This window comes from Vulpes lagopus, chromosome 20 (genome assembly GCF_018345385.1).
Source record: "Vulpes lagopus strain Blue_001 chromosome 20, ASM1834538v1, whole genome shotgun sequence".
NCBI classification, from domain to species: domain Eukaryota; kingdom Metazoa; phylum Chordata; class Mammalia; order Carnivora; family Canidae; genus Vulpes; species Vulpes lagopus.
Genome location: NC_054843.1, coordinates 26,753,725 through 26,778,576, shown reverse-complemented (window position 1 = coordinate 26,778,576; position 24,852 = coordinate 26,753,725). Strand labels below are relative to the sequence as shown.

The following is a 24,852-nucleotide window of genomic DNA, read 5'->3' as shown; positions in this document are numbered from 1 at the left end:
TGTAGTGGTGTATCATTTTTGGATCAAATGACAAGTATTTGGAGTCAAATATTTTATTCCTTTACACCTATTTTTTGGGACTCCTTTTTTTAATACATTCTAGGAACAAGTATTCTGTATTGATTATATTATTCTGGACAGCATCTATACACACACACAATACCCCTAAAGTTTTATGACTTTGAGAACACCAACCACATAGTCTTTCTTGGAAATTATTTTCTAATATTTAAATAGATATATAAGCTCTGTTAAAATTATTATTTCAAGAGCTATTTCAAGTAGGAACTGCTTGTTACCATGAATTATTTCACTGAGGTATGTGAATCACATTCTTTAAACAAGTTTTTTCTTCTTGTATTAAAATCAATTGGGCAGCCCCAGTGGCGTAGCAGTTTAGCGCCACCTGCAGCCTAGGGTGTGATACTGGAGACCTGGGATTGAGTCCCATATCAGGCTCCCTGCATGGAGCCTGCTTCTCCCTCTGGCTGTGTCTCTGCCTATCTCTCTCTCTCTCTCTCTCTCTTGAATAAATAAATAAATAAAATCTTAAAAAAAATGCAATCTTAATGATGTCAAACATCTCATAATGTTGCCCATTCAGACAACTTATCCCTCTGTGCTACTATGTCTCTGCCTCTCTCTCTCTCTCTCTGTGTGTCTCTCATGAATAAATAAAGAAAATCTTTTAAAAAAATAAAATAAATTGTTTATGATTGATAACATTGGGTTGTTGGTGTTTCTAGAGGATTTGGTGCAATCATATGTTTATAAGAATTGAATGCCTGCTTTGTGTGCCAGAAAGTTATGGAAGAAATATAGAAGTTCTTGTTTTTGAGAAGTTTACAGTCTTTTTTTTTTTTAATATTTTATTTATTCATGAGAGACACGGAGAGAGGCAGACATAGGCAGAGGGAGAAGCAAGCTCCATGCAGGGAGCCCAATGTGAGACTTGATCCCAGGACTCCAGGATCACGCCCTGGGCCCAAGGCAGGCGCTCAACCACTGAGCCACCTAGGCGTCCCAAGAAGTTTACAGTCTTACTAAGAAACAAAAGTTGAGATTTCAAAGGAACACTAGAAGGATGATACATTAGTTTAATATTAGGACTTACTCTAATTACTTATTAGACTAGTATTGTCTGATAATTAGGATCATCCCACGACAGTGCCAGTTAGTGATTCATTGCTGAGTGAAAGACATCTGTTTTAATAGATGTGGAATTTGAAGGAATCATTGACTTGGAGGGGTCTGGGAAAGCTTCATGGAGGAGGAGGGATCTTTGTTTAAATGGGCTTATTGAGGAAAAGTACTTAAACAGCGCCTGGCACCAAGTTAGCACTCATTGAATGTTGGCTGTTGTTATTGCTGTCCACAGCAGCTGGGCCTAGCTGAATGGAAAGAATTATAATAAATAGACTTGAATGAAGAGAGGATATTCTTGGCTGGGTAATAACATGATTAGCTATGATAATGTGGCGTTTGTGCTGAAATTGTGAGCTAAGCTAAGCTAGGTCCTCTATTTTTGTGCTGGACTCCTTTGAGTGTCCTAGGTCACAATACTCTTCTTTAATTATGATGTGGGAGTGCTGGGCTCCTCCCTAATCGATATTAGTTAAATTTTTTGATTTGTTAAAATGAATATCTGTTTCACTTACGGGTTTTTTCTTCTCCCTAATAGGAGCATCGGAATTTGCCATTTATGCGTGAGCTGCGGTATCTATTTGCACTTCTTGTTGGTACTAAAAGGAAATACGTTGACCCATCAAGAGCAGTCGAAATTCTTAAGGACGCTTTCAAATCAAATGACTCCCAGCAGGTAGCTTTTTTTTGTACTTACTTATTTATTAATATTTGTATTTTATTTGATCTGATCATTCCTTAAGCAGTTTTTTCAAAGACACATGACAAAGATATTGTTATTCCTCTTTATTAAAAATAAGTTGTAGCCATTTAAAACATTGCTTATTTGGAAGATTTACTTTTTGTAAGTTGAGAGAAAAGTAACAGTGATCTTGGAAAGTGTTAAGATAAATGAAACTGTAATTTTTATTGTGATTGAAATTAATAAGTGAAAACAGTGGGTAAAATTAGGAATGTTCAAAAATGTTGTAAATCTTCACAAATGTGATAACCCAAGGCCAGTATAGTATACATGCTTTTGGTATGCCTATTTTTGTTGGCATGAAGTAGTTTCCTTAGTTACTCAGAAAAGGTTTCTGAACTACATTAACTTTGTTATTGTTGCTTTTATTTTTCAATCTTTGTATAGTGCTATTTGGTAGGGTTTTTTTAATCCATTCCTTAAAAACAGATAATTGGGAATTTTCTTATAAAATAGAAAATGTATAAACAAGCAACATTTTCACACATAATTTGAGAAGTTAGTAAAATTTTATTTTATTTTATTATTTTATTTTATTTTTTTGAGAAGTTAGAGAAATTTTAAAAGAGGGAAAACAGAAAAGCAAAGAAAATAGACTAGTAGCAACAGTGTTGGAAGAGATGGCAGTAAGGAAGTAAGGGGCGCAAGACAAAATGTCTCAATAGATTCATACAGCTACTGCACTTGTAGCGCACTTTTTATAGTACTTGGATGTGTCTGGTATGTGTATGTGTATGTGTATGTGTAGGAAAGGTATTTGGAGAGGGGTTCTGAAAAGATGTGTAATTCTGCAATGCCTGCCTTCCCCATGTTGTTTTTGTTTTGTTTTGTTTTAATTCACCTTTTATGGCAAAGACAAATGAACAAAAAAGGTGCTCATGTCAGGATTTGCTTTGATTTGTTGTTCTTATTTTTTTGTAAGGTGGGGGAGAAGAGGGAGAGGGAGAGAGAGAATCTTAATCTTAATCCATGCCTAGCGTGGAGCCTGAAGTGGTGTTCCATCTCACCACGCTGAGATCATGACCTGAGCTGAAATCAAGAGTTGGATGCCTAACTAACACTGCCACCCAGATGCCCCTGGTTGGTTTGTTTTATAAAAAAATTTCTAAGTTCCAGTGCTGGTTAGGTTTAATATCTTACTCTTATTTGTTAAAGTAATACTTAAGTCAAAAGAAATAATATTCTTAAAAATGATCTCAAACCCCCATTTTAGGGTACTCCTGGTTTTAAGTGTCTTTTATTTTTTGTAGCACTATTTATTTAATATGTGCATTATAATCTCTAATAGCTTTGAGTATAAAATTAAATTTTAAAAAGTCGCTTCTCTTCCCTGACTTACTGTTTCTTATGGAATTGCTTTTTGTATGTTTTTTTTCTTGGTTACTCTCTGGTGTTGAATCTTTTCACAAAGACCATGAATAGTGGTCTTTGTGTATCTTTTCATATGTAAAAATGAGGCAGCAAAAGTTTATTGGGAGCCTTATATGTACACAGTAGACTTTTCAGATTTATTAGGGTAGACAGGGAGACAACTAGCTGTTACAGACTCGAATGCCACAATGTGAATGCTATTGCTTTGGGTTGGCAGTGTAGATAGACTAACTAGGTTTCTCACTGTTCATTCTTTTTCTCTGAAGGTCTTTTTAGAGTAGGTGTATGTGAATTCAGGTTGATACAGGTTTGATTCTCTTCTACTCCCAGATATTTGAATCGAACACACATTAGTGACAGAATGGAATAAATCCATGAGTAAAGTAAACATCATTACTTTTTAAAAAAATGAACTTGTACTTATATTTCATAGTCTTCCTAAATATATCATATTTTGGAATATGCAAGAATCTTGTGGGATACTTTGGTATATAGTACTGTCAATTTTAATCATACCTATAATTGAGTTTAAAATTAAAATGTTGTAGTAAAGGCCTTAATTTTTTTTCTCTTGAGGAAAGCAGGTAGAATCATTTTGTAAATGTTAATTTTAGATTGCTTAAAATAAAGACAAGGAATAATTCATTCTGAATAGTATTTTGATAACTAGGAAACAGTTTTGTGTTTCTAGTCAGATATAACCTTGCAGGATGAGTAAAGTTACAGAATTTTAAGGTTATGGAAAGTTGTTTTAATGTGTTTTGTGAGTTTGCTATGACAGCAGTAACAAATTACCATAAACCAAATGATTTCAAAGCAATAGAAAATTACTCTCTTAACAATTCTAGAAGCCAGAGTCTAAAGTAAAGGTGGTAAAAGGGCTGTGCTCCCCACCATGGCCCTAAGGCCGAATCCTTTCTTGCCTTCCTTCACCATCTTCTGATGGCCTGTGGTGTTCTTTGGCTTGTGGGGGCATAGCTTCAGTCTCTGTGTCCTTTACATGGCCTTTTCTCCTGTGTGTGTCTTTGTGTCTGCTTCTTTTCTGTTTCTTATAAGAATACACATCCTTTAGATTTAGGGCCCACCTTGATCCGGGATGATCTCATGTTGAGATCCTTACCTTAATTATATCTTCAAAGACCTGTATTCTAAATAAGATTACATCCTGAAGTCTCAGATGGGCATATATTTTGGCATGCCGCTATTTAACCCACTACAGTTAGTATGGATGTTTATAACTGGGTTTTTGTGCTGAGTTTAGTTTTTTTCTTTTTTTTTTCTTTTTTTTTTAAATTTTTTTTTTTAAATTTTTATTTATTTATGATAGTCAGAGAGACAGAGAGAGAGGCAGAGACACAGGTAGAGGGAGAAGCAGGCTCCATGCACCGGGAGCCCGACGTGGGATTCGATCCCGGGTCTCCAGGATCGCGCCCTGAGCCAAAGGCAAGCGCCAAACCACTGCGCCACCCAGGGATCCCAGGGATCCCTCTTTTTTTTTTTTTTTTAAAGATTTTATTTATTTATTTATGAGAGACGCAGAGAGAGGCAGAGATATAGGCAGAAGGAGAAGCAGGCTCCCTGAGGGGAGCCTGATGTGGGACTTGATCCTAGGACTTCAGGATCACAACCTGAGCCAAAGACAAATGCTCAACCACTGATCCACCCAGGGACCCCTAACTTACATGGCTTTGGAACAATTTCCTTAAGCTTCTTAGATCCTAGTTTCAATATTTTATTTTATTTATTTTTTTAAAGATTTTATTTATTTATGAGAGATAACAGAGAGAGAGAGGCAGAGAGAGACATAGGCAGAGGGAGAAGTAGTTCCATATAGGGAGCCTGATGTGAGACTCGATCCTGAAACTTTGGGATTGTGCCCTGAGTCAAAGGCAGACACTCCAGCACTGAGCCACCAGGAGTTCCTAGTTTCAGCATTTTAAAGGTGAATAGATTGACCCAGATGCTCTTTAGAAAACTTGTAGCTGGAAAAATATATGATGGTTAATTTGTTTAATATTTGGGGCAATTTTGATTAATAAAGGCACATTGTTTACACTGATTCATGTGTCTTTGATGAAACAGCCTTAGTAGGATTGGTTTATTTTTTCTCCCTAGGCTCTCTATAGATGAACCTATTTTTTGTGTTCTACCTCAGATTATTCAAAGAATTATGGTAGTTGACGAGTACAACTGCCACCCTCTTCCTGCTTTTCCATGTTAGGGGAACTACAACTGGAAGAAGGGGTGGCAAAAGGTGATGTACATGTGCTAGTTCTGAAGGGATAATTTGAAGTTCATGAGATAGTGGACTCAATAGGGAGTCAGTGATTGGACTAAACCTGACAGGATTAACATATCTTCATAAAAGTGGATGAGCCTTAAAAAGTTGGGTGTAAGAGTTGAATTAAGAAAATGAATTGCTGAAAAGCATGTCTTTTCATGAAGAGAGAGAAGCCAGTAACAATTCCTTATATGATGAACTCTTTGGTAATGTGGGTCTTTCATTTTAAAAAGATTCATTAGAGAAGTCGTTTGGGAGTGATGCTTATTTTTAAAACCTTATTTGTAAGTTAGAATTTATATATATGTGTGTATATATAATATTGTATGTATTATATACATATGTGTGTATGTGTATATATATAAAATATATATGTATATGTAAATATGTACATAAAAATGTATATATAAATTTCCTGTAATGAAACCCAGTCATTGTGATTATCAATATAATGTTTGTTTTTCTCAGATACTGATTTTATTCTCTTGTTAGGTTAGGTTATAAGTATTTATTGTATTTGGTGTGAAACATTTCATATGATATTTCTGTGAGGAGTCAGTAATTTTATGTTTGATGTGACTGGCTGTAAGTTTTGTGTTGCAATACTTAGTATTTTTATTAGCACACTCAAATATCAACAAGACTTTTTTTCTTTCCACAGCAAGATGTGAGTGAGTTTACACACAAATTATTAGATTGGTTAGAAGATGCCTTTCAAATGAGAGCTGAAGAAGAGACGTAAGTTACCATGAAATTTAGTGATGGGGTTTTCGGAGATTGATAAATAACACTCATTTTTCTCCTTTTATTTATCAGTATCTATGGAGAAATGGGAAAGAAACCGAGAGATGTGTAGGAACCCAAACGTTACCTGTATTGACAAGTTGTTTGAAATCTGTGGCTCAAATGCTGAGTAGCTTTAGATTTCCATTGTAAGGGTAGAATCCAGCCAGAAAGATCTAAAAAAGCAACCCTGAAAGGGCTAAATCCACATGCCCACTTCTTTTCCTTGGATTCAGCAGTCTCTTTTCATGAGGAGGAATGGGTTAGTGGTGGGGAAAGATACCAGGAGTATTACTTCTGATGATCTCCTTTCACATGGAATCATAACAACAGGGATATGACAGTCCTCCTCAGCATTCTCTAGCTTTTTATGTTCTGCCCATCAGATTGAATCATTAAGACTTTGGTTATTTAAGAAATCTGCACACTTTCAAGATAGTCCTTGTCCACTCCCATGAGGCCACTTCCTAATAGTAACCACTAGTTCCTTTTTGTATCTTCATGAAACACTGGTGGACCACTTAGAATTTACCACTGCGGGCTCTGATATGGTCTAACAAGATGCAGTATGTAAATTAACACCTCGAAATTTTGGAATATGTTGTAAACAGCAAATGACTGGTTATAATTCTACCCGGATGCCTGTCATTGAGGGCCAGTTACTTGCAGGCTGTTATGTGTGAACTTAAACTAAGTTGGGAGCAGTCTCTGAAGAAAGTAATTATGGTTTGAAGTCTACAGTATTTGAGGAAAAAAAAAATATATTTTTGGTAAATTTTATCTCAGAGTGGGACATTTGAAAGCTGCTTCCTTCTTGAAAGCTGCTTCCTTCTTGAAAGCGTATTTAGAAGTTTATGATGTTGACAGCTGTAGTCCTCAGTGTCTTTCCTGTCCACCAAAAGTTTTAGTTGCATTATTATGAGCTTCTTCAGTTTGTGGCTCTGAGTGCCTCACTGAATGACTTATTTTTGTGCCATGGTGGTTGTGCCCACTGCCTTTTGCTATGGAATTGCTTAGGCCTGGGAAACCTGCCCTTAGGTTAGTTTCTTTCTTCTCTTCATGTTAGCTTCTCTCTTCACGTTACGTTCATCTGGAAAGTCTTCCCCATCAAACCTCTGGAATGAATCTGCTGTTGCTGCTTGTGAAAGCGGAGTCCTAGCATCCAGTGAAGATACATTCTTTCCTTAGCTTTTGAATGTTATAGGCCTAGAGTGTAGTTTGTTCTGCTGCATCTTTTTCTAGGTGACATATGCCTCTAACGTTCATATACGTGTATATTTTTTTTATTCTTTTAGGAAGGTTTGGCCGAATTTTTAAGTTTACCCTGCCGCTTTAGCCTCTGTCTCATGCACAGCCAGCCCTATTTGATGAATTCTTCCTGTTCTTACATTTTTCTAAATTTGCCTTTGCATTTGTTTTTCTCTAACTTCCTCCTCTGATACTGTCTTGATAGGTTCCTCGTAATGAGTGATTCACTAATGAGAATTGTCCATTCTGGTTCCTCTCTAGTGTAGCTCATGTCCCTTGTATCTTTCCTTAGAGTTCTAATACCAGAAATTCATTGTGCGTGTTTCCTCAGAATGTGAACAATATCTGTATCCTCATCTGTGATAACAGAGTCTCTGAGGTTCTTTAAGTAATTCTTTGAATCTTTTACCCTGAAATCCCTAGTTCCTTCTTCTCAAATCTCTCCAGATTTTCTATAAGCACTTCATTTAGTTTATCTTTTCTTCAATACATGACCTTCCCATTGCTTTTTATCTGTAGCCTCAGAAGCGTGCCTAAATGTGTGTTCTTTCTGAGGGGGTCATTTTATTCTCATTTTGGAAATAGTGTTTGTTATTTATTTACTTGTTAATGTTTTTGGATTATAGTCACCTCTTCTGATCTAGTACCTAACCAGTTATCTCCCTTTCTCTGAAGCAGTTTTTTAAAAAAAGCCAGAGCTTTTCCATTTCAGTTCATTCGAAATCTTGTTTTGTTTCGTTTTTTGTTTTTGTTTTTTAAGATTTTATTTATTTATTCATGAGAGATGCAGAGACATAGGCAGAGGGAGAAGCAGGCTCCATGCAGGAAGCCTGATGTGGGACTCAATCCCGGGACCTTGGGATCATGCCCTGAGCAAAAGGTAGATGCTCAACCACCAAGCCACCCAGGCGTCCCTAAAATCTTAAGTTTTATTTGAAGTATGTTCTCTTTGTTCATTTCGCCATACTTTTCGATCTGTTTTTTTGCTGTTTTTGGTGCTAAAACTAGTTTTGAATCTTTATGCTCCCCCTATTTAGAACAGAGCTTTCCAGTTGGTGTGCCATGGCTAGCCAGATTATGGGTATGTGGGAGATATTGATCCTGTTTCTGTGATCATGAGAAAATATGTCTTTTAACCTTCAAATTCCCTGTATATGTTAATATATGTACTAATTGTATTAAAAAGATTGGGAAGTTCTGACCCAAAGCATTCTAGTTTGCTTTGTCAGCTATCCAGACCTTTGAACTCCTTCTGTGCTAACCTAATCCCCAAGGGTAAGATGTCCCAGATGCAAGTTTTCTATAGTGATTTATTTGGCCTTTGATATTTGTGTCATTCTTTCTTTACTACTGCTTTCATGCAAGTGATGGGTCTCTCATTTCTTTTTTTTCTCTCTCTCTCTTTTTTTTTAAAGATTTATTTATAGAGGGAGAGAGCATGTGTGTGTGTGTGCATGCTCTCCACACACAGGTGGAGGGGTAGAGGGAGAGACTCTCAAGCAGACTGCCTGCTGAGCACAGAGCCTGGGCACAGGGCTCGATCTCCTGACCCTGAAATCATGACCTGAGCCAAAATCAAGAGTTGGACGTTCAACCGACAGGCTCTCACTTCTATTATAGGAGTCTCGTGTCTTTTTAATTGCTCTTTACTTGTATTCCTTGTATTTCTGTTGGCATAACCAATCTGGGCCCCTGAGTTTCACAGCTTAAATGCAAGGCAAAGAACAGGATGTCTAAGAGGTTGGAAAGAAGGACAAGGTAAATAATTTCTAGAGATTCCTACCCAACTCTTTAGTGATTTGTGTTTATCACAGATTAGTGGAGAGCAGGCTAAAATTCAGGTAGGAAGATTTGAAAAGAAATTTGGAAAGAAAGTTCAGAATTCCTGGAGCCAGCCAACATCCAGTTCCTTCTGACAAAGTCAGCAACCTGTTAAGTCATTGCTCTTTCCATGGGGTATGTGTATGACAATAAGGAGAAAAACCAGGAGTATTGATTTCCTACATAAAAATAAGAGGACATGGAAAAGAGATTCCCACTAATATTTACATCTAAAGATTCATAGATATTTACATCAAGCAAGATAATCTTTGGATTGTTCCTCTCCCCCATGTCAGTCTCAAGTCCTTTTTATTCTCATATTATAAAATATGTAAGGTGTGAAGTAAATTTTTCCCATAGAGTTAAAATGTCCAAAGACGAAATATATATAATGCGAGAGGATACATTGATTTTGGAGTCAAATTTGAGTTCACTTTGCCTCTTGAGCACTAACCAATTTTGCGAATTTAGGCAAGTGAATTAACCTGCTCTACAGCTTCATTATCAGTAAAATAGAAGTAATTGTACTGTTATCAGTCATAGTGGGCTAGATAGTCCAGTGGCAACAGCTCCAAAACTTTGTAGCTTATATCATATTATTAGATGTGTCCAGTGGGTGTGAGTAAGGGACTCTGATCATTCTTTAACTCAGAGCCCCAGAATAAGGGGCTCTGATCATTCTTTAACTCAGAGCCCCAGATGCTTCTCCTCATCATCCCTTCTGGGATTACCATGGCAATGAAAGTACACTGGCTTTCAGGGTTTCTATCACACATTACTTCTGCTTACATTTTGTTGGGAAAAACAAGTTATGTGGTCTGCCTAACTTCAAGTGAGGGGGAACACCTTAAACCCATTAGGATGGCTACTATTAAAAAAAAACAAAAACAGAAAATTACAGGCATTGGTAAGGATGTGAAGAAATTGGAACCCTCGTACACTGTTGATGGGAATGTGAAATGATACAGCTGATATGGGAAACATCATGGTGGCTCCTCAAAAGATTAAAAATAGAATTACTATTCCATGGAGGAAATCCTTTCACAATGTATACATATATCAGATCATTACATTGTATACTTTAAACTTTAAAGGTTAACTGTATGATCCAACAGTTCCACTGCTAGGTATATATTAAGAATTGATAGCAGGGTCTTGAAGAGATATTTGTACATCCATGGTCATAGCATCTCATTATTCACAATAGCCAAAAGGTGGAAAACAACTCAGATGAATGGATGGATGAATGGATAAACAAAATGTGGCATACATAAAGTGGAATATCTTTTAAAAAGAAGGAAATTCTGACACATGCTGCAACACAGACGCTAAGTGAAATAAGCCAGTCACAAAAAGACAAACACTGTATGCCACTTACATGATGTGTCAAGAGTTGTAAAACTCAAACAGAGAGTAAGAATGGTGGTTGCCAGGGCCTGTGGGGAGGGAGAAATGTGGAGTTGTTCAGTGAGTGTAGAGTTTCAGTTTTGTAAGATGACAAGACTTCTGGAGATCGGTTGCACAACAATATGAATATACTTAACACTATCACCAAACACTTGAGAATGGTTAGATGGTAAATTTTGTGTTATGTATCTTACCACAAATAAAATTTTTAAGTATGTCTTAACCACATACCTGAGAGTAGAAGACCAGAAATCTTTTTGAGTATCACTAATAACTACCATATGGCCTCATAGCATTGTTTTAAGGATTAAGTGAAATACTTCCTACCAGTTTTTTTTCCCCTACCATTTTTTAAAGGAGTAAGTGAAAGTGCATATACTACATTTATAAAGAGTCCATGTCCTTCCCTGCCTCTTTTTTTTTTTTTTGAGCAAATCAATTTTACTGGTTTAAACACAAAATTCATGAAGATAAATTATGTACACAGTTGTGGATACCACACACTTTTGTGTAGTAATGCAAAGATAAATTGTGTTTTCAGACCAGAGAGAACAAAACATAAAAATGAAAGGTTAAAAAAAGTATTGACTTCTGTTTGCTTCAAGCGAAAAAGGAAAAAAAAATCCACAGTGTATATGTTAAAGAATTTGGAAAATTCACAAATGACTAATCATGCCTGCAGCATGAAGAGTAGAGTAGCTTCTGAGCTGCTTTGTGTCAAAGCTGGTGTTTTGCTCCTTCGTTGGTGACAGCTGCTATTTTTGAATGGTGTGCACTCTTCTCTTTAAATATAGGAAATGATATTTAAGGTTTTATAGAAATTTACTCTAATAGTGGCTTTTTTTTTCTTCTCAACAAGTCCAAGTATGCATGTATTGTACAGACTAAAAGTGTGAGGTCAAAATGAATTATGATAATAAAAGGATCAAACATTCCTTGAACACAGACTGTGTCAGGACCTCTTGTAATGTTGTCCCCTGCAGCAACTCATTTTAACCCTTACAGCAGGCCTTTGAGTTCAGTGACTGTTATCCTCAATTGTCAGGTGAAAAAATGGAAGAATACACTTAAGTGCCTTGTCCAAGGTAATGTCAATAGCAGCACTAAGTGAATGGACAGCCACATAAATGTTACCATCTTGGCATATACTATTGTTCTTTGGATGTTTTCTCTATTACTTACAGGTCCAAAAATCACAACCGCATTTATGTTTTTACCATGCTTTAGGGATGAAGAGAAGCCAAAGAACCCCATGGTAGAGTTGTTCTATGGGAGGTTCCTTGCTGTGGGAGTACTTGAAGGTATGGATATAATACATGTTTACTCTTTATTACATTTGAAGAGATATTACCTATTAGCTCTTGTCTTGATAGTGACTCCTTACTTGTTGAATGATTTTTAATTTTAATTTGATTTACTCTGTCTAGTAGTGCCTGTTGCATTGCTACTACTTATTTGCAAGAAAACAGTGAATAATAGAGTGAATGAAAAGGAAGTTTTAAGCGTGCATTATCACATGCTAATATATAGTGTCATCCTGATGTTCTTTCCCTGAGAAAGCTGTGATTCTGTGAATTGTTGGGGTACAGGGATTAAGGGGGGGCAATGGTTTTGAAAATAATATTGGAGTTGAATACTGGTTTGGGGATGATGGTTATTGTTTCTGAGGGTTTCAACTCTTTGTTGAAATCTGCATTTAATAATTTAGCAATTTAGTATAGTCAAGGTATTACCTTTTTCAGGTGATTATAGAATTATTTAGGCTCTGGTTTTCAAGAAAGAATCGTACTTTTATCTTTTGAAAGATCATTTAGGAGTGATACTACTTACTCCATCTATCCTAAATGCCTGTTACTTAAAATCTGGGTCTGACCAACAGTCTTTTTGTTTTCCTAATAAGGAAAGGGCACTGACTCATTAAATACACTTCAGATAATAGTGATTACTAATGACAAAGCATCAAGTTTTGAAAAAATTTGAAACATTTGAAAAACTTTTCAAATTTTCCAAATGGCCCAATGTATCAACTTTTGGAAAATTGGTTTTCCTTCAGGATCTTAACTAATGGATTCCTATGAACCGTTGTTTGAATATAATTTTATAGTGTAGGATTCAGAAAAAGTTAATGACTCAGGATTTAGTTGGGCATATAAAATGTAACATTGAAGTGTGTGTGTGTGTGTGTGTGTGTGTGTGTGTATATAGTATATATATATGTATATATGCATTTTTTGCCTCAAATGGTAACTATTCATTATATAAATAGTGGAATATTTTACATAGTGTGTTACTTTCCAATTTGGGATGTGCATAGTGTCATACTGTATTTGAAGTAGTAGAATAGCTCTAATCAGGCGGTGACTGTACTATTTATACCCTTCCTACTTGTGTTACCTTGAATCTTAAAAGTGATTTATTGAAATAATTTGTCAGTGTTGAAATTCTTGTACTAGATATTAGTTGTTTCAAACCATTGTGCCACGTAAATGTGGTTTAGTACATTTCCACGTGAACTATGTATTTGCTTCAGTAAAAATAATTTGCTCTCAAGCTCTATCTCTAATCATTTTTATGTGTATCTTCCTTATGCTTTCTTTTAGACCAGCGACTCTCAATTGGAGGTGATTTTCATATGTTTACTAAAGTGTTCTCTTTGCAGAAGTTCCTCAACTTTTCCAGAACATCTAGTTCATTGACCCCTTCATTTTGTTCCTTTTGGCATTTTTCTTTACTTGTGCATTATGATCATTTTTATAAACATCTAATTCCCCCATTCCCTCTCTGCTACCTCTGTGGCTGTTCTCTGACATCACTTAGCTGCTCATCCTCTCTCTTATGTGCACTGAGTACCTGAGTATTACTGGGGAAAAGTCAGTCAAATGGGCTAACTATAAATGGATCATGAATTGGTAGTAGATAACTAAGCTTCACTGTCCCAATCCTGTAACACTACTGTGCTTAATTGTTCTGTTAAATCACTTGTTGTACTTGTTGTACTTGTTCTGTTAAATCACTGTCTTCTATCCCATTTTCTGTAATAATGATTTTTACCTTTTTTACTTCTAACTTCTCTGGCTCTTCATTCTCTGAACAAGATCTTCCCTCAGGTTTTATGGATTTACCGTGAAGCTAATGAAATCTAGCCATAGGTCCTGTCTAAGGTCCTGAATCTAATTTTGTGTTTGTAATTTTGTATCATAGTACTTAAACACAACTTTCCCAAATATGTGAGCTTTACGCTTCACAACCTCCATCTATTCCTACCTCTACCACATTCTTTTTATTTGTCCCTCCAGATTATAAGGAATTCTTCTATGAAAAGGCTGTCATTTATATGTGCTCAGAAGCTCATCTCTGCATGCTTTCACTCACCCCTGACTCTCCATCATCCTGCCTTCTCTTGTATTTTCAGCGTCCCCCTCTGCTGTCTTTCTCATAAGTATTTAGATGTGGTTTGGTAAGTCACATCTTTAACAAAAAAGAGCTCCCTTCACCGTCTTTTTCAGTTAATCCTATTCCGTTAAGTCCCCCTTAAGAGAGGAGTTTGTTTTTACCTGCTAGATGCCCATGTATTCAACCCATCCCACTTTTGCTTCTGGCCCCAAACCTCTTCTAAAAGGGATCTTTCTAAGATCAATTTCCAATATGTGTTTAAGACTGCAGGATCCCGGGATCCCTGCGTGGCGCAGCGGTTTGGCGCCTGCCTTTGGCCCAGGGCGCGATCCTGGAGACCCGGGATCGAATCCCACGTCGGGCTCCCGGTGCATGGAGCCTGCTTCTCCCTCTGCCTGTGTCTCTGCCTCTCTCTCTATCTCTCTGTGACTATCATAAATAAATAAAAATTAAAAAAAAATATTTAAAAAAAAAAAAAAAGACTGCAGGATCCCACTCAGTTCTCATATTGAACTCTATGCTATTTAGTCTCTCTTTTTCCTCTTTCCTATATTCTGTCTTTAAAATCATTTCTCCAGCTTCTGTGGCACTATATTCTCTTGTTTGTTTGTTTGTTTTTTCCTGCTACTGTGGGTATTTTATTTTATTTTATTTTATTATTTTACTTTTTTTTATTTTTAAAGATTTATTTATTTATTTATGATAGACATAGAGAGAGAGAGGCAGAGACACAGGCAGAGGGAGAAGCAGGCTCCATGCTGGGAGCCTGTTGCGGGACTCGATCCCGGGACCCCAGGATTGCGCCCTGGGCCAAAGGCAGGCACTAAACTGCTGAGCCACCCAGGGATCCCTCTGTGGGTACTTTTAGAAGTTATAGTTAGCCTCTTTTAGCTAAGGTAGGAGATCCTTGGGGCTCAGCTGACGCCCCCTGCCTTTTCCATCTTCTAGTTCCCTTCTCTCCCTTGATTAACTGCCATCAGTAGCCAGCAATTCTCTCATTGTAACTTCAGACCTGAAGATTAATTTTAGTTACAGACTCATATTCAACTCTCCTCTCAACTTAAAATCCAATGGTCCATTCTAAAACAATGGTTGCCACTACTACCTTAAAACTAAAAGAAAAAAAATTCTATGCTTTTTCTTTAGTGGAGCCCCTTTCAATACATAAACAGTCAATTCAGTTGTTTATGATAGAAACTGAATATCATTCTTGATACCTTCCTTACAATTCTGCCCCCCATCCTGCCAGTGAGCCAGCCACCAGTCAATTGTATTTACTCCTTCCCGAATATGTGTATAAATGTCTGTGTAATTTCATCTGCTTTTGTACACTTTTACTTTTTTTTCTCACTTTTTTCTCTTTTTCTTTTTTTTCACTTTTACTCTTAACGCTGTATTCCATGTTGCCTTTATTTCTACATGGACTCTTCAATAGTCACCTACTACCCACTTAACAGAGAAGCCATGTGGATGTTTGAGAGACATAAATGTGATCCTTTTATTCCTAGGTTTAACTATTCAGTGACTTTTTGTTATATTCAGAAGAAAAAATTCTTAACAAGGGCTTATAAAACTTTGTAGATTTTAAGACCTTACCTAACTCTTCATTGTTATCTTCCCATTTGCTCCCCTAAGTTATAATGTCCTTCCCTTAATTCTTCAGACAGGCCAAGTTCTTTGCATCCTTGAAGTCTTTGTGTATATTATTCCTTGGCTAAGAATTCTCCACAGCACTCTGACACTCTGGCCTGGCTAATTGCTACTCACTGTTTAAATCTCTGTAAATGTCATTTTGCTATGGAAGTCTTCCTGCTCTACCCTCTAGCCCTTAAACACTAGGTTAGCTCTCCTTCTTATTTCCTTTCACAGCACTATCTCACCACACATTTTATAGCACTTATAATGATAAATAATATATTATTAATAATTACATGTATAATTAATGTACATAGAATGTAATGTCTTTCTTCCAAAAGAGGTTGAGAGTTTTCCTCAGTTCAGGGACCCTATAGAACTTTTTTGTTCACTGCTTTATATATTTGCAGTGTTTAGTGTAGTATCTCGTCCTTACAAAGTGTTTTTTGGAAGAATATATATACACACACATGTGATTACCTACATACGTACAGGTGTGTAATTAATATCTACGGCTGGATATGAATCTGCATATGTGCATGCATAAACCAACAAGAAAATGATAATGACTACCCTATGGAACAGAGAGTGATTGTTTTCAGGTTCAGGAGGTAATTCATATACACATTTACTTATTGAGTACTGATTAGCTTTCCCTTCTCCTATAGGTAAAAAATTTGAAAATACTGAAATGTTTGGTCAGTACCCACTTCAGGTCAATGGATTCAAAGATCTACATGAGTGCCTAGAAGCTGCTATGATTGAAGGAGAAATTGAGTCTTTACATTCAGAGAATTCAGGAAAATCAGGCCAAGAGGTGAGTTTAGGATCTTCTTTGTTTCTCTTTCCCCAGTCTTTCTTATAGTGTGGTAAAGCACAATTTAGGTCTCTAATTATAAAACTGCCTCATATCTGAGAGAATACTCAGATTATGTGTTTGGATTTAATTATGGTAGCTTAGGCATTTGGGAAACCAGTACAAACAAGTCTATAATCTATGTTAAATTCTCACTTGACAATTTAGCTTAAAATTTTCTGTTAAAATCCTCTTTTAGGAAAAAAAAAATCCTCTTTTAGGGCATTACTGAGTCTGTGTAGACTTTTTAGGGAAGGTACCAGTCATGGTAGCATGCTAGTCCTGGAAGTAAACAGGGAAAGTGCTGATATTAGGATGGAATTTTATATAGACATCTGTTACTTATATCCAGTAGTGTTGGAATTTGTCTAGATTCCTTTTTTTGGTACAAATTATTGTGTAATGGCAGAAGGGCAGATGGAAGAACTTGCTCTCTCAGGAAAGATATAACTTAACAAATATAAACCTGCTTATTTGTTTCAATTGGTCTCTGTCTGGCCTCCCACTCTTTCTTTATTCACGTCTCTAGCTCCATCTGTACATCCATCCATTCAGCCATGTATTCCTCCTTATGTGTTACTATCACGGAAGGCAAAGGACAGATCATTGCTCCAAATTCAGTTATGAAGCAGTCGCTGATAGTTGTCTACTTCTAAACTCCATGCATGAGGGTCAGCATCTTCACCTGTGTCATTCTTTATTATATCCCTGGTGGATAGTACAATGACTGCAAAAAGAATTATGTAATACATATTTATTGACTGAATGAATGAAATGTCTCTGTGTTATCAAAAAAGTTTCTGAGGACTTTATCCCTGAATAAGGTGCTTAATAGATGTTAAGTGATGATATCTCTGTGTTTTTCTAAACAGGGACTGAGTTCTTGTGTCTTTCAGAGTAAATTGCTTTTATCTGAATATGTGCTTTTTTAAAAAGATGGAATTCTCTCTTTCCTGTTTTATCTTCATCCTCATTTCCTTCTCTTCCCTTATACACCCAAATAAACAAAATAAATTAACATTTACAATTTTTTGGCTTTTTTTGGGGGGGAGAGAGAGAGGGAGAGAAAATATTTGAATTAGTTTTTCTTTCTGTATCATAGATCATCTACTTCAGTGATTCTCAGCAGATGCCTAGGCCCTACTTCTAAGCTGTCAAATCAGAATGCAGGGTAGAAATGTAATGCAGTACATGGGCCCAAGAGCTCCACCAGTGATTTCCATAGAGACCTCCAATTAAGAATATTTAAATTAAACTTATTTTTATTGATCTCTAAAGATTGAGACTCTCAGGATCCCATAATGGAATAGGAAAGCAGACCCCCTGCCTAAAATGTGACTTGTGTTATATTAAATAAAAGGAAGATGAGTTTAAGCAGAAAAAAGAGGGATTGCATTTTCCTTACCCTATCAGAGGAGCTTATAAGTGAAATATGCATTAGTTTATTAATAAATAATTTAGTAATTAATTGGTAAATAATCTTTCTCACACATTCCACTTTTAAAAATGTTTTTCTTACATTGAATCTGAATTTCATTATTTATTTTAAATTTAATCTGAATCTCATTATTTATTTAAAAAGATTTAGTTTGTCCTCCATCTTTGGCTTCATACTCTGAACTGTGTATATATTTTCTGCCTTGGTTTTTATATCCAACCTATCAAATACAGTGATATGTTTCCTCTGAATTCAGCAGTTTGTAAGGAGTCTTAGTAAGAACAAATTCAATTACCTGTATTCCTATTACCAATTGCCTAGATTTGTAGAACACTATAGTTTCAATGATAATTCAGCCTGGCTAAAGTAGACTATCTTAAAGGCTTTTAATAATGTACTTAAATTATAGTCTTATTTCATTATGTCCTTCAGAGTGACTGTTCTGTTTCTTCTTAACTTTGTATAAATACCAATTCAGTAACATCTTAGGCTTGTTTATAAATTGACATAGTCCCTGATAACACCTTTTATCTCTTAGACTATTATTTATTTAAAGGTTATTGATTTTACTTTGGTACAGAAAACCTCTCTTTTGCTAAAGTAGCTGTGATCAAGTAATACTTAGAAGACCTTTAGTGTCCTGAATCACTCATGTTAAAATATCCAGTGGTCTATAAGAGTTTAAATTTCTGGAATGCCATACCAAGAGACAACTGAATGAATTAAAAATTATAGATCTATGATAACTACTTATAAAATATTTTTCAAATCATAAATTTTAAAGTTTAATTACGTGATGTGCAGTTTATAGATGAATCAAACTTTCTAGGAAACCTGGAGATTTTTTTTGATTGCCTATTAGAGCAAAAACCTTTCGAGCAGTGAATACCTCATTTCTTGCGTGGGTATTCACTTCTTACACATTTTCTTTTAGACTGTCACTATACACGTGTAAGTATTTGTATTTGTTCATACTGTCCTGTGACTTGCATTTTTCCCACACCAGTACATCACGAGCATCCTTCCAACGTCAAAATATATGGCTCAACACCATTCTTTTTAAAACCTGCAAAGTATCACATAACCTGTATTTCTAAAATTAATTTAATTCTTCTGTGAGACATTAGTTGGACAAAGAATCATTTCAAAGAATATCTTTTTAAAAATTTATTTATTTACTTATTCATGATAGACATAGAGAGAGAGAGAGAGGCAGAGACACAGGCAGAGGGAGAAGCAGGCTCCATGCTGGGAGCCCAACGCGGGACTCGATCCTGGGACTCCAGGATTGCTCCCTGGGCCAAAGGCAAGCGCCAAACTGCTGAGCCACCCAGGGATCCCCAAGGAATATCTTTCTATAAATATAAATACCTTGAGAACTTAGCAATGAAGAGTAGTCAGAAGTAGAATCTTTGGATCACCAGGCATACTCATTTAAAAATATAAGTACTATCAAATTTCCCAAAATTCTACTAAGTTGTACTAAGTTATAGTCACAAAGTTGTACTAGGTTATAGTGAAAGTTCTACAACAAATTTTATGGAAGTTTAAAAACTAAATTAGATAAACAATACCTATATATACAATATTAGATATCTGTGATGTTATATGGGAAATTTATCTTTTAGAGTGAAAGGGCAAATGTGTGAAGCCAGTTAAATGACTAAAACTAATTTTCAAGTTGGAATAGAGCTGTTTGCTTCTCATGCTTGATTTATATCCTGGTTTTGTTTGGTGTTCTGTGGGAATTTGAAATGGTAGGTCTTATTTTTCTGTCCCCTGCTTCCCACATTCGTGTAATCTCACAAAAGCAAGGTATTTAAAACATATTAAAAATCAGCTATTATAACTCAAAAAGATGACTACATTCTCTCTAGAAAATACTTTTGTTAAGTTAGATTTATAGACATAGAGTTCAGGAGCCCTTTTGTTGCCAACGTTATGTTTTTTATTCATTAGCTGCCCAATCTATTACTTCCTTAGGCTTATTATATAATATGATAATAAATAAAAATAAAATGTGTTTAGAGATCTGGAAACTATAAGCATTATTTTTTACCTTTAATGATCTGTGTCTCACAAGCATGGCATACCAGTTAGAGAAGTAAATACAGTTTTTTATTGAATGAAAAGAATAACATTTTTTTTTTTTTAAAGATTTTATTTATTCATGGGAGAACACACAGAGAGAGAGGCAGAGACACAGAGGGAGAAGCAGGCTCCATGCAGGGAGCCTGATGTGGGACTCGATCCCGGGTCTCCAGGATCAGGCCCTGGGCTGAAGGCGGCGCTAAACCGCTGAGCCACCGGGCTGCCAAAGAGTAACATTTCGAAAGAAAAATACTTCATATATTTAAAATTCTAGGCATATACTGCTATACGTAAAATCCTAAAATCACAGAGCTAGACAAATCCTTAATATTTTCTAAGATGAAATAAAGGACTGTCTAGCTATCTCTTTGGTCCCCATAGCTTTAGAATAAAGTGAAATCCTTCCAGTCTTGTAGGAAAAAAACTGTTACTGCTGTTATAGGAAATACATTCACAACAGAGACATATTACATAATTATTATGAACATTCTTTCTTAAGTTATAGAAGTTATTTCCTGCACTTTTCATGGTCTGCTGAGAAGCATACCCCCAATTTGGGTGATTTTATTTCTATTGGCCATGGTAGGTTTCCATGAGTTAAAGTATGTAACTATTTAATTTTCATGGTGACATTTAAAATACTGCAATAAAATATGAAAGCAATAGTTCTTGAAACCTACGTACTTATTTTAGTATCACAAAATGGAGTTGGAGAGTAGTTATCCTAAGGCATCAAAAGTTTTCTTTGTGATATGTATGGAGTATGTTTTAATTCTTAACAGTAATTTAAGGTGTGTATTAGAATTCACTAAAATTCTTGGCAGTGTCATGTGAGAACAAAGTAAATAAGCAGTCTTTGCTCAAGAAATCTTCAAACCTAAGAGATGCTCCTGATACTAGATCTTTCGTAACTTTCTCTAGTCTACTTCAGTTTTAATAGCCATATAAAAATACATTTCTTAAACTTCAACTTTTGGTAAAAGATAAGCCACATCTAACTCAGGAAATTTCAATTCATGTAAGATGTAGCATTTTGGGACAGAAAAATAGTTTTAAATAATTATTTTTATTAGCTTTACTTAGAGAAAAGTAGTAGCTTACAAGATCTTAGTCAAACCCAGTTTGCCAAATGTTCACTGTTACTACTTTTTTTGGATATCTGAATTTAAATTAGTGTACTCTTAGCTAATTGATATTTGTCTGGTTGCATTTTGTGGCACTTGAAAATAACACATACAATGTAATGTGTGGCAGTTACTTTTTACAGTAGTACATTGTGTGATTTACAGTAAGCATTAAAAATATTTGTTGCATTATTTTATACTTCCATATTTGGTGACTCATGAGTTTTTGTTCATTTCTTTTTAAAAATGTGTTTATGTAATACTTGAATATTTTTTTGAAAGTAATTTTCTTTGAAATTTTGTTACATTTATTGCTTAACTAAACAATTGCCAAAGTTTGTGGAGCAATTGGCTCATAGCAATGAGGTATTTAATTCTTCAAACACTAGTCATTTAAAGATTTTAAATATAATTATCATTAGTTTAAACTCCGTTTTAGTAATAGTTTTTTTTTCTTAAATTAGTCAGTATTCCATTAGGAAAATTAAAAATAAAACAAGGGAATATCAGTTTCTAGTTTTTTTTTTTTTTTAATTTTTTTTTTTTTTTTTTTTATTTATGATAGTCACAGAGAGAGGGAGAGAGGCAGAGACACAGGCGGAGGGAGAAGCAGGCTCCATGCCCCAGGAGCCCGATGTGGGATTCGATCCCGGATCTCCAGGATCGCGCCCTGGGCCAAAGGCAGGCGCCAAACCACTGCGCCACCCAGGGATCCCAGTTTCTAGTTTTTAATAAGAATTGTGACCATTTATGCTATAAAAATTGTGTGTGTGTACAATTTTCTTTGTCAAGATTTTTGAAGTGTGGTTGATTAATAAGTATATATACCATTCCTGGTAGTCATAGTGACATAATATTGAAGAAGCCAGAGGATTTGTTAAAATTTGTTAAAAGCCATGCTTTTAAATAATGTCTGTAGCTTTAGGTTAAAAAACCTAATGTAAAAAAGTATTATGGAAGAAGGAGAGTTGTTAGAAGATCTTTTTTCTTTGCTGGTTGACTATTATTCCCATCCTTGAAATTTTTAAGTGGTGTGGAACACTTTTGGGAAGAAGTTGGATTTTAATTAAATTGCCTAGCTAGTCATGTATTTGTGGTGCGAGCATTGTAGATGATACATCTAAAAATGCCATGCTGACACTCTGTGCCTCACACTGCAGTAGAGAAAACAAAAGGTGATAGTAAGGTTTTTGTTGTTGTTTTCTTTCAGCATTGGTTCACCAAACTGCCACCTGTGTTAACATTTGAATTGTCAAGATTTGAATTCAATCAAGCATTGGGAAGACCAGAAAAAATTCACAACAAATTAGAATTTCCTCAAGTGTTATATCTGGACAGGTATGGTTTGGTATACAGCATGACTTGGTTTTGAAACTGTTTAGTAACCAAGTAAAGAATTATTGTGTTTAGAGAAAAAATTTGCTTAATTTCTTTAGAATTAGTCTTTTTTTTTTTTTGCATAATATGTCCAGTACTACTTGTCAAGGAAAATTGAGTTCTCTTTCTATTTAGAAAAGTATAGTTACTGGGAATTATAAGGAAGCTAAAACATTTATTTTTGTGTTTGTTACAATTTTATGAAATATTCTTTTGTCTGATATTTCATTGTAAAATTTTAAATTTTACCTTTTGACCTTTTGTGGTGTTGGCTAGACTTAGTATTGTATCTATTTCCATGGTTTTTTAGAAATGGTAATATTGTTTTTTGTTTTTTTCCTGATAGATACATGCACAGAAACAGAGAAATAACAAGAATTAAGAGGGAAGAAATCAAGAGACTAAAAGATTACCTCACAGTATTACAACAAAGACTAGAGAGGTATTGTAACTTTTATGAAACATATGGGAAGTCATATTTTTAGTGATTATCTGGAATCTTTCATTTTAAATTTGCTTTGGGTGACTTATAATTCTAGTAATAATCACTCTGAATTCATATTTTGCTTGAATAGTTTAGTTTTGAGTTATGTTAGAAACTAAAATAATTCTTAGTTGGCATTCATGATTATTTTAGTGTTTTAAATTAAATATTTTCATTGTTGACTAGTAATAATGCTCTTGGTGTTGAAAACAGTTAGAAAATTAAATTAATGTTAAAAAAAATATCCAGAAAAGGGACACTTGGCAGGCTCAGTCAGTAGAGCATGCAACTCTTGATACTTGGGCTGTGAGTTTGAGCCCTAGATTGGGTAAAAAATTACCTAAAATAAAAAACAAAAAAACAAAGTTGAACTAATTTAAATTTTAATGTTTCTTTTTGTATGAGACTACATATCATTCTTGAGATTTCCGTGAAAATGAATGGTGACTGAGTTTTTCTGCTTAATACAGAAGATACAAACTCTCAGGCCTCTCATTGAGACTTTATAAAGAAGGGAAGCAAGTCAGGTGTAAGCTGATAGGCAAAGGGAGCTTAGAGAGCATATCCCTGAGAGAGGAAGTGCTCATCATCTGTACTACCGGGTGGGACCATGTGTGACACCACATGTGAGTATGTCCTACTATTTTTGATAATTTCCCCAAAGTGTGGAATTTAGACAGATGCTCTGTAGTTCAGACAAAAGTCTATAGGCTAAAATGTGGCCTGAGAGATCTCAGTTTGCAACCTCTGATTAATCTGTATCCCTTATTTTAGTATTAATTTGAAAATTAGCCCCAAATTTGTTAAACAAAAATAATGTATTATTATTTCAATAATTTTTATTTTTAAAAGGTGTCTGTAATCATATTAAAAACTAATCAGAGGTTAAAAAAACTAATCCTAGGTAAAAGGTAGAAGGATAATATTAGTCATCATCCTAATCATGAGACCAGATGACAGATCTAAAAATAAAAACAGTCTCAGGAAATGGAACTGTCAGTATTCATTTTCCTATTGGGTTACAACTTAGAGCAGCATTTAAAATATACAACAGTGTACAGACACATTCAGTTGTAATCAACTTTGTTTCCCTTAATTCGGAGGACATTTAAGTTCTTTCTTGAATGTGTCTTTAGTTTTAACATCCTCATTTGAAAAAGAAAATTAATTGCATTGTTGAGGAAGATTTATTAAAGTGTTTTTATCATGTTTTATAACAATTACTAAAAACAACCAAATGTGTTTTATATACAGCTAAAAGCATTTATACATCTTATGGTTAACAGATATTTAAGCTACGGTTCCGGTCCCAAACGATTCCCCTTGGTAGATGTTCTACAGTACGCATTGGAATTTGCTTCAAGTAAACCTGTGTGTACATCTCCTGTTGAGGATATTGATGCTAGTTCCCCACCTAGTGGTTCCACACCACAGACATTACCAAGGTAAAATGTTTTCCTGATTCAGGAGCCAGCTGTTAACTATATTATATAGTGATATAATTGATGCTTTAAAGAGGGTTTTATAAAATGTCCATTGTGATTTATTTTAGTGGACTCTAAAAATACTAGATTCACTTAGAAGGTTGTGCATCTTCTGGATGCTTTCTTATTTCACTGTTTCAATAGATTTTATGGTAGTGGATTGGAATTTTCATC

The 24,852-nt window shown here is 35.2% G+C and overlaps 1 protein-coding gene across 4 annotated transcripts in view; it reads left to right on the top strand.

Annotated features, from left to right (window-relative positions):
* The window catches only part of USP25 (ubiquitin specific peptidase 25), a 137,524-nt gene that overhangs the window by 66,244 nt on the left and 46,428 nt on the right, over positions 1–24,852 (top strand). For all 4 annotated transcript variants that reach the window (XM_041734852.1, XM_041734849.1, XM_041734850.1 and 1 more), the window contains 7 exons: positions 1,682–1,819; positions 6,199–6,275; positions 12,024–12,097; positions 16,493–16,641; positions 22,544–22,671; positions 23,057–23,152; positions 24,481–24,639. In XM_041734852.1, the coding sequence (XP_041590786.1) occupies positions 1,682–1,819; positions 6,199–6,275; positions 12,024–12,097; positions 16,493–16,641; positions 22,544–22,671; positions 23,057–23,152; positions 24,481–24,639 (821 nt within the window). The remainder of the gene's footprint in view (positions 1–1,681; positions 1,820–6,198; positions 6,276–12,023; positions 12,098–16,492; positions 16,642–22,543; positions 22,672–23,056; positions 23,153–24,480; positions 24,640–24,852) is intronic.